The sequence below is a fragment of the Dendroctonus ponderosae genome, unplaced genomic scaffold (assembly GCF_020466585.1).
Source record: "Dendroctonus ponderosae isolate FM_Combo_2020 unplaced genomic scaffold, Dpon_F_20191213v2 Dpon_F_20191213_5, whole genome shotgun sequence".
Classification (NCBI taxonomy): Eukaryota; Metazoa; Arthropoda; class Insecta; order Coleoptera; family Curculionidae; genus Dendroctonus; species Dendroctonus ponderosae.
In genome coordinates, this window is record NW_026018715.1 from 7,710,072 (window position 1) to 7,727,600 (window position 17,529).

At 39.8% G+C, this 17,529-nt stretch overlaps 2 protein-coding genes across 5 annotated transcripts in view; both read left to right on the forward strand.

Moving 5' to 3' along the window:
• LOC109539521 (U3 small nucleolar ribonucleoprotein protein MPP10) overlaps positions 1 to 1,483 on the forward strand; it is a 3,667-nt gene extending 2,184 nt beyond the window's left edge. Inside the window, exon 4 of the mRNA XM_019907302.2 lies at positions 335 to 1,483. Coding sequence (XP_019762861.2) covers positions 335 to 764 — 430 coding nt within the window. The 3' untranslated portion in view covers positions 765 to 1,483. The remainder of the gene's footprint in view (positions 1 to 334) is intronic.
• A 625-nt stretch (positions 1,484 to 2,108) lies between these two features.
• LOC109539564 (dedicator of cytokinesis protein 2) lies at positions 2,109 to 17,150 on the forward strand. 4 transcript variants are annotated; one of them, XM_019907383.2, is made up of 24 exons: positions 2,110 to 2,287; positions 2,988 to 3,256; positions 3,324 to 3,596; positions 5,336 to 5,566; positions 5,631 to 5,872; positions 5,928 to 6,045; positions 6,455 to 6,661; positions 7,148 to 7,604; positions 7,658 to 7,949; positions 8,006 to 8,332; positions 8,389 to 8,563; positions 11,075 to 11,188; positions 11,449 to 11,604; positions 11,658 to 11,875; positions 11,936 to 12,158; positions 12,960 to 13,394; positions 13,457 to 13,711; positions 13,764 to 14,100; positions 14,174 to 14,566; positions 14,618 to 14,880; positions 14,932 to 15,026; positions 15,717 to 15,975; positions 16,268 to 16,433; positions 16,496 to 17,150. In XM_019907383.2, exons 1-24 carry the CDS (start codon positions 2,242 to 2,244, stop codon positions 16,756 to 16,758), a joined length of 5,814 nt encoding a protein of 1,937 aa, XP_019762942.2. In that variant the 5' UTR covers positions 2,110 to 2,241; the 3' UTR covers positions 16,759 to 17,150. The 4 variants fall into 4 exon arrangements, with proteins under 4 accessions (XP_019762945.2, XP_019762942.2, XP_019762943.2 ...); XM_019907384.2 differs by having other exon boundaries at positions 16,283 to 16,433; XM_019907386.2 differs by lacking the exons at positions 16,268 to 16,433; positions 16,496 to 17,150 and adding an exon at positions 15,084 to 15,190 and having other exon boundaries at positions 2,109 to 2,287; positions 15,717 to 15,764.
• The last annotated feature ends 379 nt before the right edge of the window (positions 17,151 to 17,529 follow it).

Consider the following 17,529-nt stretch of genomic DNA (forward strand, 5'->3'; position numbering starts at 1 on the left):
GTAGTGTACAGCATCGATTTCTGTGGAACCCAGTAGCTGTCAAAACTTTCACATTTTTACGAATAACTCGGAAATCGTAAATTTTTCAGGTAAAACGTTTGACACAAACTTAACTTAAATTTTGACGACAAATCTGAAAATGAATGAAAAAAGGGGCGGTTCCATTTAAAAAACCAAAGTTGGTAACTACCACACGTTTATGATACACCCCGTATATTGGAAAGTAATTTTAAAATGTGGACCTTTTAAACATGAAAAACTTTCGTAGGACGTATTTTCTTGTAAAGTTCATATTTACTGAGATATCGCACTTTGACGCACTAATGAGCAACCCTATATATGAGAAGGATTACTTGAGCCAACAGGCGGCGTTTAATCAAGATAACCAAGAACAACAGGAAGAAGAACCGGAATCTCATAAAGAGCTTAAACAAATGATGAAGGGTCTGTTTGCAAAACTAGATTCTCTTTCCAACTTCCATTTTACAGCCACAGCTGCCATACCCGAACTGAAAGTCATCAAGAAATTGCCGGCAGTTAGCATGGAAGAAGTGGCTCCAGTTGCAATTAGTGATGCTAATTTATTGGCACCTGAGGAAATAAAAAACAAACCTAAAGGTGATATTATTGGTCAAAATGAAAGGACGAAAACTGACAAAAAGGGGAAACGAAGGAAGAAAAAGGTGAAACAAAAGATTCACAGCCAACGAAAATCGAAAATTGAAGAAAAAAAAGCATCGAAAAAAAAGTTTCTTAAAGTCTAAATCCTACTTGTTGATAAAAAATTTATTTTTTACTTTTGGAAGTAAAGGAACGTGAAGTTACTTTGTTCCTCAATTAATAGCTTTTCTCTGTACTCAATTTATAATTGATAAACTCATTGTGCCAACAGGAGAAAGAAATGTTTTATGTTATTTATTTATGTTTATTCCACCATCAATTTTCTATTTATACCTCAGCATTTAGAGCTCACGGTTTTCTATACATTATTTTAGGGTGCATAAGATGTTCAACCTTTTCAAGTTTATTGCAGCTACAAAAAAACACGTCTAGGCTATCTGTCGAAAATCCACAATTAAGAATTTTGTATTTAACTTTTACAATATTTTTAAAAGTTTGAGGCAAATTTGTACTTTGTTAGCCAATATTGAGATAAGCATTCTGAACTTTTATATTAATTATTTTTTTGTATAAACAGGTTTTGATTTTGCATAAGTAAGTTATTACTGAAATGAATAGAAAATTACACTTTCGGTATAATTTGAGCCGACAAAAGTTTCTAATGTAACCACGTACAGGTCTCGAAATGCGCTAATCTCAGGCATCTCCAGGGCGGGTTTCGACCCTATCAATTGGGTTTAGGAAACCCGACTCCTAAAACTAGTTTTTTTTTACTTACCATTTTCTATGGTTGCCTGAAATTAACACATCTTGAAATCTGTACACATTTCTATGGATTATAGAAATTTTTATAATTTAATATACAGGGTGGTTTTTTAGTGCGATAGAGTCCATTATTTCCGATGGTGTTGAACTTTCGAAAAATAGTTTCATATAAAAGTTGATGGCGCACAAAGTGCGCACATTCAAAAATATCTTATCTGATACAGAGTGTCTCAGAAAAGCGAGGCAAGATCAAAGTACATTTTTTTAAATAGAACTACCCATTTTTTATTAGCTCGTGGAATGCAGCTTGAAACGCTGCATATGCGCCGTAAATTGTTTTTTTTTTACTTGCGACGTTGGCAGATTATCTCCATTTTAGTAAAATTTTGCTTAATAACATGGTATTTAAAAATTCATTGTAAAAGCAAAAAAAAGCAGTTAGTGATTCAAAAAAATACGTCTCTCTAATCACCACAGATCCGTTAAGAATTCTATTTCGACCAATTTGGCGATAAATCAGCACACCTGGTCACCCTGTCTCTTAATGGGTCGCCCCATAGATAAAGACGAGACGAGATAAAGACGCCCACAATAGCAAGGACACATACTCTGAATATACGATAGTAGAGACGCACACCTGCAAGAAGATCAAAAATAACTTCATGGTAGGAATGTTAGATGGCGACGGTGAACGTCGTTTCCACAATGTGCAAGGTAGTGGGCTATCTATACTTGTCTTTATCTATGTTAGACATGGCCGATGGTTGTATACAGCTTGAATGGAATTTAAAGTGAAAAATGGTTTGTTTTAAGTTGTTGGCAGTTTTCCTGGGACTTTGACGATAGCCGGATAAAATGACCGGTTGGAGTGGCGTTGAGGAGACTCACAGCTTCGGAATAGGTAAGAAACAGAGCCGATATTGCCAATTTATTTATAAACTCATCCCAGCACATCCCTCCTGGATGGATTAATTATACTCAATTATCGTTTAAATATGAAAAGACGACATCCGTTCGGCTGCGGTTTTTACTTATCAACTATACCCTCTTTTGCCTACAAACGGAATCGACTGGGTGAACGTCAATTTAGTTGATTCACACATAAAATAATGTCGCAAGTAACGTGAATGTCCTAGAATTCAAGACTGTACGTGCGTTTATTTTTAATTGATTCGATCATCATGAGGTCACACGGCTAACTCTTGCTCACTTAAATTAGCTCGAATCCCTGCAATTGACCCTAATCAAGCCGGATGAACCCTACATTAATGCTGCGCTTGCAATGAGGGGCCTTCCCTCATGTATAACACTTTCCTATCGATTATGATCACACTTTGTTGATTTAACATAATTAACTACAAGATACAGGAATTATCTTGCGTTCAAGTCAGCCTGAGCTTCAAAGGTCGATGCCTTAAAAGATGATTATCTGCCTGTGATTCTTAGCTAGGAAATGTAAGCAACATTAATCGCAAATAATTGTCACATTTATTCCCAATTTGCTTTTGCCCTTAGTTGACAACCACCTTGAACTTTCCACCGTTTGCTGTTTATTTAAGGCCTTTTTTAATTGGGGTACAGAAAAAGCATGTTGTGTTTAGCTATTTACAACTACAACGAACCAGAGGCTTTCAAATTGAAGCTAACCGTTGGAGATGCGGTGCGAATATTAGAGGAAGAAAATGATTGGTACTACGGCTACGTGATCAGCAAGCGTCATGTACTCGGATTATTTCCCAAAAGCTACGTGCATCGCAAACCCTGCGAAAAATTCGACTGTGGTCTTCCCGTCTTCAAAGACCCGGCAATCTGCCATGAAATCACGTCGGTTCTTCGGGAATGGGGCGGCCACTGGAAAAACTTGTATGTTGTAAGTGTTTCATCAACAGTTTGCCTGCGGCAAAGAGCTTGGGGTTGAGTTTTGCTTCGACTTGTAGACGCACGATGATCGCTTCGAGGATATCAAGAACCAGATCTATGAACTGATTGGATTGCGAAGCAAAATCGTCAGTGGCACTTTGCCCATCGATGAAATCAAGCGAGTCACCAAGCAGGCTGCTGAAGAAATCGACTTGGGCAATCGCAGGCTCAATCTGGATCTGGTAGTCCGGGATAAAAGTGGTCATCTGATTAATCCAGATGTTACGAGCACCATCCAGTTGTTTAACTGCCACAAAGCTGCCACTGAGCGGATGAATAACAGAACCAAGGTAAAACATTGATAGTACAGTAATGTATGGATAATCTAAACTACTCTATGTATAATCCGAACCGTACATTTACACATAGTACACTGCGGGTGGTATGCATATATTCAGTTTAAATCATGCATCTTCCAAAAGAAAGCTCACTATCCCCTGATTGAGTGATTGAAAAGAGTTTTTCAGCTATAATGATAATATTCCAGTAATGTTTCTACTAGCCAAAGTTTCATATCGGAAAAAGTTACTGCGGCAGGTTCTTTCACACAAAGTTGGAAACATTGCGCAATGTTTGAAGGATAGCCGCTCACAATTATTTCTACCAGTCATGAATGATGATTTGATGAAGAAGCTTCGATACTTAAGTTTCAAAGAATTCTGAGTACTTACCAGAGAGTTACTGAACAGAGTGAGTCATGCTGATGATCCGATAGAGGAAAAATAACTTAAAAACTGAGAAGAGGTGATGATGATGCAAATTTGGATATAGATATCTTAGAAGAGATTAGATAATTGCTAATATTACAGGAGAAAATCAGAATTCCAATGACCAAGCTAAACCTGTTCAGGAAAATGCCCAATTAAGAGTCGGAAAAACTGAATTGACCCCCCACGTAGCGATTATTCTAAGAAATCTACAGACAAAAAACAAACCGTACCTTGAAATTGCAATTTGTATAATTCGACCGGATTTTGCAAAATTTTTGTTCTGATTGTTATTCCGTACATTACTGTATTACTGTACAGGGTGGTCAAATTAGACATTTTTGAAGGGAAACTCTTATTTCTATAGCAGATGCACGAAAACTGATGTCGGTGTTTGAGCCTCGAATTTTATGACGAAAACCTTATGCCAACAAATTTACTCGTTTACGAGATATTATATAGGGCATATATAGGGTATTTTCCACAAATCTGCAGTTTGTGAGACGCTCTAACTCTATCCATTTCCAAAGCACTTTTTCATGTTGTATACACTAATGTAAGTTTCATTTGAGGTAAGCAAATACTTTCCGAGTTATTAGCAAAAAAGGCATATTTTTAAATGAGACTCTTTATATATATTTGCACTTGAAATTACCTTTCCAAAAATTTAGCACATTCTCTATTTTTCTCAGCTCAACTATTCCGTGAAATATAAAGGTTTAATTATTATTTTTTTCAAGTAGACTTCAAGTGCCCGCTTTGATCGAGTCATCTAAACTTGAATAAGGTTTAAACTCCTATATTTCATAGAAAACGTAAGAAAAACATAGAATGTGCTATATTTTTGTAAAGATAATGTCAAGCGCAAGTTTAATATGACAAAATACAGCGTTAAAAATCTTTTTTGTTAATAACTAGGAAAATATTTACTTACCGCAATGAAACTTACATTATTGAATACTACGTGAAAAAGTGATTTGGAAATGTTTCCGGCGCAAATTTAAGAAGTCACAGAAAAAGAGTTAGAGAGTCTTTCCAAAAGTGTAGTTTTCTGGAATATACCCTGTAAATCTGTAATTGTTAGAGATACATTGACATACTGTTTTCGTCATTAATTTGGTCATGAAAATCGATACTCATACACCGACATTAGTTTTTGTTTACCTGATATAGAAATAGAAGTTCCCATTTAATAGAATCCAATTTGGCCCACCCTGTTCAAGTTACCCTAATCCCATCTTCGAGTTCATCCAATCCAAATCCACTAAGTTTCCACTAATTCTATTTCATGAATAACGGGTAAAAGATTCATGGCATTGCAGACTGACGAAAAAAATGAGCAGCCGAAATCGGCCATCCAACAATACTCCAACATTTTCCTGGTGGCTGTGAAGAATTTCACCGGGAAGATAAGTGAAGATGCTCAGCTACTGATGTGCCTTTACGACGCCAAAGAGTTTAAGCCAATCACTGAGAGCTATGTGGTGCACTGGACGAAAGAGGGCCTGATGAGTGATATTGATGAGATGTACAACCTTAGAGTGATGTTTACAGTGCGTGACAACTTTTCATTTAAATATAAATGTTGATATTAAACGCCACTGCATTTGATCGCAGGATTTGGGCAAAAAGGACTTGGCAAGAGAGAAAATCTACCTAGTATGTTACGTGGTGCGCATCGGCTTGATGGACGTGAAAGAAGTGGATCATCGTCGGAGTTCTCTGAGCGTAACCAATAGAAAAACTTCCTATGAAAGCATGCGAAGGCCCTGCGGAGTGGCCGCCATGGATGTAACCAGTTGCATGCACTCAAAGGTGGACACCGATCTCGAAAAGGAATTTGCAGTTCCTTTTGTAAGGTAAAGTCGACACACAGCATTTTTTCGATATTTGCAAAGTAGATCTGACTTGCAGCTGTGAGAAGGACAATCTGGACCAAACCCTAAGGAAGATAATCACCAAAGAGCGGATTGAGCACAAGAATCCCGCTCTGTTTGTCAGCATGAAGCTACTCAGAGGAGATCTAAAGCAGGTGAAATATAATTATTGTGTGAATGATACAGTGGATAAATGAGACATTTTTACGACCGGCAATAATTAATGAATTTATGGAGAATTACTGTCAAGTTTGCGGGTTTATCTCAGCGTTTCAGAAATAATTGCCGATGTAAATATCGATCGTACAATAAAAGCAATATCAAATATCGCCAGTTCAGTGGAAATAATCGATGAGTTTTCCAGTCTTTTATATGTTTATAATTTTATAATATGTCCCAGGCAGAAATAAAAGGAAGGAAAGCAAATTCTCTTAAGTTTCACTAAGCTTTAAGGAAAAACGTTCATAGGCGAATCAGCTTGCAGACATTAAAATAGCAATATAATGGTCTAAACATCAAATTGCGTTGAGTCTTGAAACTTAGTTCATTCTATGATTTGTGTAGGTCAGAGAAGAGAACCCGCATTTGGTGCTCGGCAATGTGTCGCGGGCCCGAAAGATGGGATTTCCCGAAGTGATTCTCCCGGGTGATGTGAGAAACGATCTCTATTTGACCATTGTGAATGGCGAATTTTCGAAAGGCAATAAAACCAGCGAGAAAAACGTCGAAGTGGTGGTGAAAGTTTGCAATGAAAAAGGCCAAACTATTCCTGTAAGTACATAAAATCTTGAAAATAAATAAACGTGTAATGAATTGCATTAAACTGCCGTGTGATTCGGCATGACTAAGAAGACAAATTGTCGAGCGGTTTGAATAACATTTTCTTATCGTACGTTTGGATTGTTCTTTTATCGCTCTCAACAACTCTTTTGTCGTAAGGACCAGTGCGTTTTCTTTGGATTACAGGGGCATTTTAGGCTCACTTGTGTTTTTCAATTTGCGAAGAAAAAGGCAATAAACCAAGCGGGAGATCTGTGATACACTAGAACCAGTGTTTACTATTTCAGGGTGTACTGCCCTAAAATATTACTTTGTAATCTCTTGCGTGTCAATTTTTTCCTTTGTCACCCACCAACCTGTGCAAAATGCAGCAGATTCCGAGTGAGCTTCTCCGGAATTCCTCCACTGGCAATTTGAGCTAACGGGGGAAGATCTACGCCACATCGTTTGGCGTTTACTAAGTGTTGATTCTTTCAGGGCGTTATAAGCTTGGGCGGTGGAGTTAAGCGTCAAATAGAAGAGACCAGCGAGTATCGTTCAGTGATTTACTACCATGAGGACAAACCCCAGTGGCATGAAACCTTCAAAATCGCCCTGCGAATCGAAGAGTTCAAATCGAGCCATTTGAAGTTCACCTTCAAGCATCGCTCTTCCAACGAGGCGAAAGACAAAAGCGAGAAGCCGTTTGCTATGAGTTACGTGAAGCTTATGCAAGAAAATGGAGTTACTCTCTCCGATGCTGTGCACAACCTAATCGTCTACAAGATTGACTCTAAGAAGTACGACGAGAGCAGCTTGGATTATTTTAAGTTGCCGTGTTTCGTCAGTGAAAGATTAGACAACTCGAAACCGCAAGTACCAGGGTTAGTCGCTAGCACCAAGGACTGCTTCAATATCTCTTCTAATATCTGCTCCACCAAACTGACTCAGAACGGTAAGGTTTAGCTGGATTAAGCAAATTGGAGCTCTAGAGCATGCTGCTTTCAGTTAATCTCTTGGGCCTGTTGAACTGGGCCACTCACAAACACACTATATCAGAATCGCTGCAGAACTTCATGCATGTGGTGGGCGAGGAAATCGTCAAGTTTCTGCAAGATATTTTGGACGCTCTGTTTAACATCCTGATGGACGAGCCGGACAACGATAAATACGACATCATGGTATTCGAGTGCTTGTTGCATATTATAAGCCTGGTGACCAACGACTGGAAGTATCTTCACTTTGAGCCAGTCCTCGATATGTACATTAAAGAGAGCTTTAGTGCCACTTTGGCCTACAAGTAAGTTTTTGTCCTGCTGCCAGATTTAAGGCTCTTGAGCATCAATTTTACTTCAGAAAACTGATCTCCATCCTTAAGTCAGTGATCGGCAAGGCCAGCTACAGTACAATTGCCACCAACGATAATTTAATATTCAAAACAATGAAAGCGTTGCAGTACATCATGAGGTTTGTGTCCCGGTCGCGCATTCTCTTCTTGGAGGTCTATCCAGAAATTAACCCAGAAGATGAGTTCGATGAGAGCGTGCGGGAACTGTTGCGCGATATCATCTACATGATGTCCTCCGATAACGATAAAGTTTTGCGTGAACAAGGCGCTTGCTTGAAGTATTTTCCCAATACCATTCCGGATTTTTTGCTGATTTTTGACAAGTGCGAATTAAGGTAAAAGTTCGTTAATGGTTGTTTGATTACCTCAATGCGGAACGATGGTTTTCCAGCATCATTCTCTGCGATCTACTGATGAGCATTCCCCCAGGGAGGTTGACGAAACAGAAGATGATGACTATCAACGATATCGTTCACAGCAAACTCTGCCTGTACCCGGACTGCAGGCAGATAATGTTCCCATTGATTACCAACCAAGTGAAAGCTTTGCTCGAGGCCAAGGACGAGGTGAGTACCAGCGAATCAGTGTTTGGCTTTCAGCTTCGAATTTAATGTTTCATTTCAAACATTGTCATTTACTCGGCAATTCATTTATTCGATTTCACTGCAATATAGCGTGATTTTGAGGATGTATGACCGATTTTGCTCAAATACTTGTTTTGTCCGTTATTTGTCTTTCGAAAAGGCAGGGCGATATTTACGCGTATAGAGAACGGCATCTATTGAATAAAAAATCATAATAGTTTTGTGAGGTAAATTTGAAGCGATATTTCAAGTTGGTTTGCAAGTCTGCCACTTTCCAGCTTATTAATTTCTGAAATAGCAAAGTCGGACATACGTCCAAGTGACTATTCATTTATATGCCACCGTTACAGCCCTATTAGGTATCCCATGAGGAATGTCCTTGTAAAAAAACCCTTTGTAAAAAAACAATAATTTTGCATTTTTGTAAATAAACGTGTGTGCCTTCATGTATAGAAAGTATTAGTGTCTAATCGTGTATTTTGGCAAGTTCAGAACAGGCTACCGAGTCAGCCAACGAAAAGGCGGCAGAAAAGCCGTTGGTCTGCCGCCCTGCTCGTTGCACGGCCGAAGTCTTGTTTCATCCGCTAAAATCACCCTGAAAACTATAACCTAGCACTTTTACAGTTCGTTCTCGTCTTCATCATCTAACTGTTACTGTACAAATGTAAGTAAAGCATTCGTTGTCGTTTAGAAGTTGCAAAAACAATCAGAATACAATTACTGAAACGAATTTTCTCTTGAGCGTGCAACCAATGCAGGTATTCTAATTGTTTTTTCCGTTCTGTTTTCACCACCCATCGTCACCAGTACACCCACATGTAATTACGTGCATGCCTTTTTCTTTTTCAAGGATGTCGAAAACAGAAATGAACCTTCTTGCACTGAGACACCTTGGCCACCGTTCCAAGTACACCTCTAGGTATCTCTTCCCTATTATGTTTTCTTATTTACGAATGTTTCTTCCTCTTAGCTCGTTGTTTAGTTTGCACCTAATAGTTATTATCCTGTTTGTTGCACGGGTTTTGGGTTGCGTGGTAGAGTTTGATTTGGTTTGCAATTTAACAAACAAGGCACGAATTGCGAGTATTAAGTTGCAGGAGGGCCAGTAGACGGATATACGAAAACGCGAAGCGTTGTCTTTTTTACTGATTTTGCAGTTTATGAAATCCCCAAAGTGGTCCTCTTTTTTCGGCCGGGTCTTCGGATAACTGTATCTGGACAAAGTTAAGGACTAGCGGTTAGGAAAAGTGCTTCGAAATCAAGAAATTTGAGCGACGAGCTCTAAATTTACCAGCGCAAGTTGGATGCTTGAATTATACTGCATCGTTTTGCTTTGTAACAACTTTTCGCATTTTTTCATAATAAGACCCGGAGGTAATTTTTTAATTTTAGTGTCCTTTTTAAATCTTTAGCCGATTGTAATACTAGATGTGCGTGTGAAGTGGATGGGCAAAATCCTATGACGGATTGAAAGAGCTGAAAATATGATTAATCGGTCCAATCCTGCATCTTTGTGTTTTGAAAACAACTTTTCGCATTTGTCATCATAAGAGAAGGAGAGGGGACTGCATTTTTTATATTTCACTGTCCTTTGAACCATTTAACCGATCGAAATACAGGATGTGCGTGTGAAGTGGTTGGACAAAATCCTACGACGGATTTAAGGAGGTGATTATTTGATTAATTTGTCTAATACAACAGTGAACGGTTGCAAAATATAAAGAATCGAAGTTAAAACTTCGAGAACGAAAACATGTATTATTTATTTGGTGCCAGTATCTATTTCTTAAGCGGCCCACTTTGAGATCAGTAAAATTTCACATTTTCTATTTTAGATGCTCAAATAGCATTTTAAGCTCATTTGACATGGATTTTTGTTACACTGTTTAGCTTTAAGCAAATAAAGTTGAAAGCGCAAAAAGGCTGTTTTGCAGTCGCCTGAAACTTCCAGTCCGTTCAATCATTTCAGATATACTAAGACGTAAATGTTGGAAATTGCAGTAGCCTCTCCCGTTATTACAAACGTTCAACTAAAATCCTCAAACCATCTATACTCTAAACTCGAATTTATCCTTATTCAGGTCGTGGCGCCGCAATTTATAAAAAAAAAACCTAATTTTGAATATCCGGTTTCCACATCAATATATACGACAGACAAAAACAGGGCTTCGAAATTAGCATACTTAATTAATTAGCACTAATTATTGGAATAGGTACTTCTAACTATCTAATACAACGCTTACCCTTCAAACTATTAACTGTTGATCTGGTTCCGGAGTCTGAGCATGGAATGATCCTTCTGATCCTCGCCCGCTTAAACCTAAACTCTAACCGGGCGGCAATTCGCCTATGGGTAGCTTAATTGTTTTTTTATGTATTTATTATTTTTTAATACTAGTATACTGTTATTTTATTTTAATCATTAACACTCGGAGCATCTCTGAACGCCAGACACGGCTTTGGATCAGTAGTTGTACGTAGTGGGGGTTGTAGGGTGTTGTGATGCGGCAAGATGGGCGCAGACAAAACAGATCAGTGGCCAAGGTGGCTCAGCTGCTCGGCACGACCCGGCATTGCGTCAATCAGCACGTCGGATACTCAGAAGAGGTGAACATTCCACTCACAAGTACACTAAACCATTATTTATTCTTTGGCTTTTTATCGTTAATTGATCATTTGCTTTTCCTTGCGTTGTTTGACAATGTTCATTGCGTTCTCTGGTCTTTTGTTTTGTTCTCTTGGTCCACATAGAGGAGAGGACTCAATCACATTGTCAAACACCTCCAAATTGCTACAAGCTTGTTATAACATTGTAAATATTCTCAGTCTCGTAGTTAAGGCTGCAGTTTAGCAACGTGTTTCTCTAGGTGGAATTGTGCATCAAAATCCTGAGCGATATACTAGAGCTGCTTTTCCGGAAGAATATTGGACCCACGTTCAACGACATCACTGAAGTGATCCAGACGGATTTGCGCACCATCATCCAGAGCCACATCAAGATGGAAAGAGAAAATCCCCACTGTGTAAATGTTGTTTTGTTCACATCAGAATTGTAGTTATTGAAAGCGTTTTTCAGAGCCATTTAGCCACGGTAATGTTGGACGTGTTCCGGCAAATGACCACTGAACACTACGAGAACTACATCGAAAGATTCACCACCGACTACGATAAACTGGACTTCCTCATGGAAATTCTGGTGGTTTTCAAGGATCTGGTGAGCAGCAGTTTGGTCTACCCGAAAGACTGGTGCGACATGATCATGCTACAGAATAGCATAATTCTGAAATCCTTAAGGTAAACTGCCAGTTTATGCATCTTCTGTGCAAAATCAACCAGTTTTTTTGTTTGTTTCAGGTTTTTTTCTCACACGATTCGCGACAGGTTCTTCAAGAAGTTCGAGCATGATGCGTGGAACAACTTCTTCTACTGCGCCATTGCGTTTATGACGCAGGAGGCGCTCCAATTGGAGAACTTTTCCTTCAACAAGCGGATGCGCATTGTCAATCAATACAAGGACATGCGTAGGGAAATGGGCTTTGAAATTAGGTCCATGTGGTTCAATTTGGGCCAGTACAAGGTATGTACACACTTTCTGTTTTGAAATAATCATCAAATCCAAATTCTTTTGCCATAAAGGTTGACTGTTTGATATTTATTTTAAAATTATACGTTCAAATGTTTTTTTTAATAAGTGAAACCAAGACATTCGGTTAGGAAAGGGATTTAAAAAATTGCATAGTGTTGTACCTTATCTCTACGTGCTCGGCACGTATATCAGGACTACTAATAATACTTACTTATTTATGAGAGTTCTTAAGCCTCGTTTATTTTTTCGTTTGAAAATTGAAACACTCTGGACATGCTGATAGTTTTCTTCACTGTCGTGTTCATAAGTTGCACCCTTTTCGGTTTACCGACTTTTCTGATTCTTTCACGGCATTATAGACCAATATAATCTCTAATCTGTATATTTGTCTATGCTACCTTCAGTCAAGGTTCACAAATAAATAGTTACATTTGATTAATTTCGCAAATATTTAATTTGCCAGACTTAAAATGCACTAGTAATCATAACTGGCAAATAAGACACAGGATACTTACGTTGGTTTGAAACCATCACTTTAACACATTCGCAAGTGAATATAATCATAAGGCTAAAGCTTTCAGTTCCAAGTGTAAACTAGCACTACTACAAGTTTTTCTGAGCGCGTAAAACATACTTATCAAACGTAATACAAGAGAGAATTCAGCGCCACATCCACAAATTATTCGATTAATCGTCACTTCTTTCATTCCGCATAGTCTAACGCTGCAATATGCCGATATTGTCTCTACCAGATTTTCCAACATACATGGATATTTGGATATGAATGTTTAGGTCCAGTTTGTGCCATCGCTAGTGGGACTAATTCTCGAAATGACCCTGATCCCCGAAGTGGAGCTACGCACTCACACGATCCCCATCTTCTTCGACATGATGCAATGCGAGTTCTACTCGTCAAAGTTGGAGCTGGAGAGTTTCGGGGACACAAAGCGCGACTCCTCCCACATCAAAGCCAACTTTGGCGAGTTTGAAAACGAAATGATCGTGAAATTGGACGCCCTGTTCGAGGGCGGCCGGGGCGACTGCGAGTACAAAGAGTTGTTCTACAATATTATGAAGGAATTGTGCGAGAAACATACCACGATGCGGGACGAGGGAATCAAGTTTGTGGAAGTCGTGGCCAGGCTGATGGAGAGTTTGTTGGAGTATCGGTACATCATCTCAAACGACAACAAGGAGAGCACCATGAGTTGTACCGTCAATCTGTTGGTTTGTTCCCCAGTGAAGCCGCTTATAACGCGGATCCTTATATCGGTTTTTCTCGCTTTCAGGACTTCTACTCGGAGATTAACAAGAAGGAGATGTACATTCGGTACTTGAACAAGCTGTTTGATTTGCACATTGACTGTGACAACTACACAGAGGCTGCATTCACTTTGGAACTGCACACGAAGCTTTTGCAGTGGTCCGACGAATCTCTATCGCCGCTGCTGAAAGGCGACAAGTATATGAACAACGCGAAAAGCCATCGAAAATTAAAGGAAGTGCTTTACTATACAATCATCGATAACTACAGTAAAGGAAAGGTGAGTGGCCGAGGTTAGCGAGAAGAAAACCTGCTGATTCATGTGGTTTCAGATGTGGGAATACGCCATTGACAAGTGCAAGGAACTCGCACAGCAGTACGAGAAGGAAACTTTCGACTACGAGCGCTTGAGCGAGTTACACCAGAGGCTGGCCGAGTTCTACGACAGCATCATGAGGCACACTCGACTAGAACCCGAATATTTCCGTGTGGGATATTACGGAAAAGGATTTCCGCGCTTTTTGCAGAACAAAGTGTTTGTTTACAGAGGCAAAGAGTACGAGCGCTTGGCGGATTTTAACGCCCGCATCATGAACGAGTTTCCCAAAGCGGAGCTTTTGAACAAACTCACACCACCAGGCGATGAAATACGAAATTCGGATGGACAATGTATCCTTTTCTATGCTTATCTCTTTGCTTCTTTTCTAGCACAGTTGATTGTCTCCTTAACACTTCGGCGCAGTCATTCAAATCAACAAAGTGGACCCAGTTATGGAGGAAAAGCGACAACGGTTCTCCGGAAAGCCGGTTTGCGATCAAATTGTGCGATTTTACAAGGTGAATAATATCAAAAAGTTCACATTTTCGCGCCCGATCAAAAGGAAAGACCCCTACATCGCTACTGATAATGAGTTTGCGCACATGTGGCTGGAACAGACCGAGCTGGTAACCACTTACCCTCTACCGGGAATTTTGCGATGGTTCCCGGTGGAGAAAACCACCCTGAAGGAGATCTCGCCGTTGCATAACGCTATCGAAACGTTGGACAAGTCCAATAAGATGCTGATGAACTTTATCACTGTTTACAACAAGGACAAGAACATGCAAATCAATCCTTTGAGTCTCACGCTCAATGGTGAGTGCCTAAGTGCTTGTAATTTAGCTGCTACATTTAGCATCTGTGTAGGAATTCTGGACGCTGCAGTTATGGGCGGCATCAAAAATTATGAAGAAGTATTCTTCACCGCCGAATATCTGAAACACCACGCTGAAGATGATGTGTTGGTGAATCGACTGAAAGATTTGATTGCCGATCAAATTCCGCTGTTGGATTTGTGCGTACAGATTCACAAGCAGAAAGCGCCCGACAATTTGCAACCTTTGCAGAAGAGGATGGAAGACTGTTTCGCTTTTATGAAAGCCGAGGTGGAGAAAAAGTACGGCAGAAGAGTAAGTAGGTTTGGTGTGGCCGCTGCCAGATCTCTAAGTTGCTCTGTTTAGGACTGTGATATTAAATTGGAAACAGAAGTACAAATGCGAAGACACTACAGTATTACCAGCGACACCAGGCTCTCCGATGTAACCATCACTCCCGAGTAAGTAGCCTTTCAGCTGAATCAAACGCAAAAGTTACGTGTTTTTGGGCGTTTTAGACTACGCCGCTCCAACTCACGTTTAGTAACTCAGAGGACGCCTTTCTTAGTAGAGTAGTGTCCATTTAGCGTCGTTAATTTGCGTAGTTAACTAAGTTTTTCACATGGTAAATAACATTTGCATTTTTGCATGAATTGTTGTGATTCAGCATTCGGCCGGAGCTTGGGCATTTGTATTCGATTCCGCAGAATATACAAGTGCAGTGTTGGAAAAAATGCGAAAGTTATGCTCGCTTCCATTCCATGTGTTTTAAATATGAATGTTGGGCTTGTTCAGTTCAACATGCATGTACATGTATGGCTAGTTGGAAAAACTGCGTTATATTCTTCTATTTTCTTGAAAAAACGGGAACTCTGTATTGTAGCCAGAAATGCTTGTTTGCTCATCTTTTGGAAACACAACTGTTTTTCAATACTGTACCGGGTGTCCGTTATTTAGTGCACCACCAAACTTAACCATGCGTATTTTGGATGATTTATTACTTATTACACCCCAGTTTCGCAATTCAACACTCGATTATCGGACACTCTGTTTAGTGGATGATTCGAAAAATGCGTTTGTTGAACCTGCTTGATCTATTGAAACATTGAAGGAAAAAAATAGGAAATAACATGAAATTTGTGTGTGTTTAGTCGAGTGTCGCAGCAGAGCAACACGAGAAGCCTGCTCGGCTCACCCTCTAAAAGCCTCTCGGCGACGCCGTCTCTCAGTTATAAAAAGTCCACGAAAATGTCGAAGAGAAGACGTAGCAAGACGGAAACTGTTAGCATGTCATCGCCCAGCTCGGGAGCCGCTCAGTGGTACACAATGGAGGAGAGTTTTTCTACATCGGCAGCATCGACTCCTACCGGAAATGGACCTGCAACTCCACCCATTGAGCTTACACAAGAGGTAAGAAAGGGTTTGGATTGGTGGCTTCAAGCCTGCACTTACAATGCGTCAATGTTTGCGAATTGTATTTAAATCCCGATTTCTTGCATTGAAGATTAATCTTCTTTAGTTCCCTCTCGACTTTTAAATCTTTAGACGAACATTTGCAGTTAATTCTGCTGCTCCGTGAAAGTAAGCATTTTGTAAGATCGTTTTTCTTCCATTGTGAAAACAGAACATTGAGTTGTTTTGGTAGCTGATACGCATTAAGTTAATTACTCAAGTTGGTAGTAGCATGTAATGATTTTTGGAGGTTTATCGCTTGCAGCTGCATCCTAAGAGGCCCTTGAGATCGGAAGTGGAGAAGGAAAAGCGCCTGAGCAGACCATCGAGCGGACAGTTTTCCAGACCGGCCAGTATTTCTTTGCAGGTTCGGGGGACCAGCAGTTCGGGGACGAGCAGTAATAGAGATTCTATTGGTGAGTCTGAAGACCCGTTGGGAGGAATATTGGAAAAGTGTGTAATTGGTTAATGACTTTAGGTACTACTGACTCTAATATTAGTGAAGAGGATCTTTTGCCGCCACCACTGCCGGCCAAGCACAAAGACAGCATGCCTGACTTTAGCAGTCTGACCATCAACGAGAATTTGAGCTTCTTGCATGCGCGCAACTCAGTTACGAGGTATTCCTGCCAAGTGCGGGAAACCAGCCTGCACAGGGGAGAAGTTGAGCAGGCTGACATACCGCCTAGTCCGCCCCCGAAGCCGCCCAAAACTAAACCACACGGCGTCGCCCTGTCCTGACCAGTACAAACGTAGCCAAAGCATTTTAATCTAACTAGCTCCGCTTGCATGGATTTTTCACACCAAATAGTGCAATTCTTAGAAAGATCCGTTTACTTTTTTAGGTGCATTTTTCCACCATGGTTCTTGTCATCATTAAGCTTGCATTTATTTATTTTCTCTCGTGGGTCCATCTCATTTGCTAGGTTTTTCACTATACTAATGAAAAATTGATTGTTTTATTGAATTTTCTGATTCAGCAACACCCTATATTAGTTGTACATTTCGTTACCACAAGTGCCATTTCGTCGAGTGTTCATCGACAGTGTGTAGTATTTGTGTAAATTACATGTAACCAAAGAAGTAGCTTGTATCTTTATATACTGTTGATGACATTACATTTTTATATTTTCCCAGTTTGTTTGTTTTCAACCCATTTTTTCCACAGTGTCAAGTGAAAGAAAGAGTAAGTGGAGTAATAAATGCAGTGCATCGTGTGTTGCTATTTTTTCTCCCGGTTTTGGCGCAGTTTGATGGACTTAACCAAGGGAAAGACGCTCTGGTAAGTGAAGCCTTCTCTACGATACCATTAGATGTGAAAGCACTGATGCGCCTATGGGTATGAAATAGTTTTAAGATTCATTTGTAGGTACACAACCACTATGTGGAGGTCGTTTGTTTAATAATTGGCGCAGTCGGCAGCAGAGATGCCAAGTCTACCGATTTGTCAAGAAACCTACCGATCTACCGATACCATGCAGATTTCTACCGAAAAGTAACAAATAAAATTTA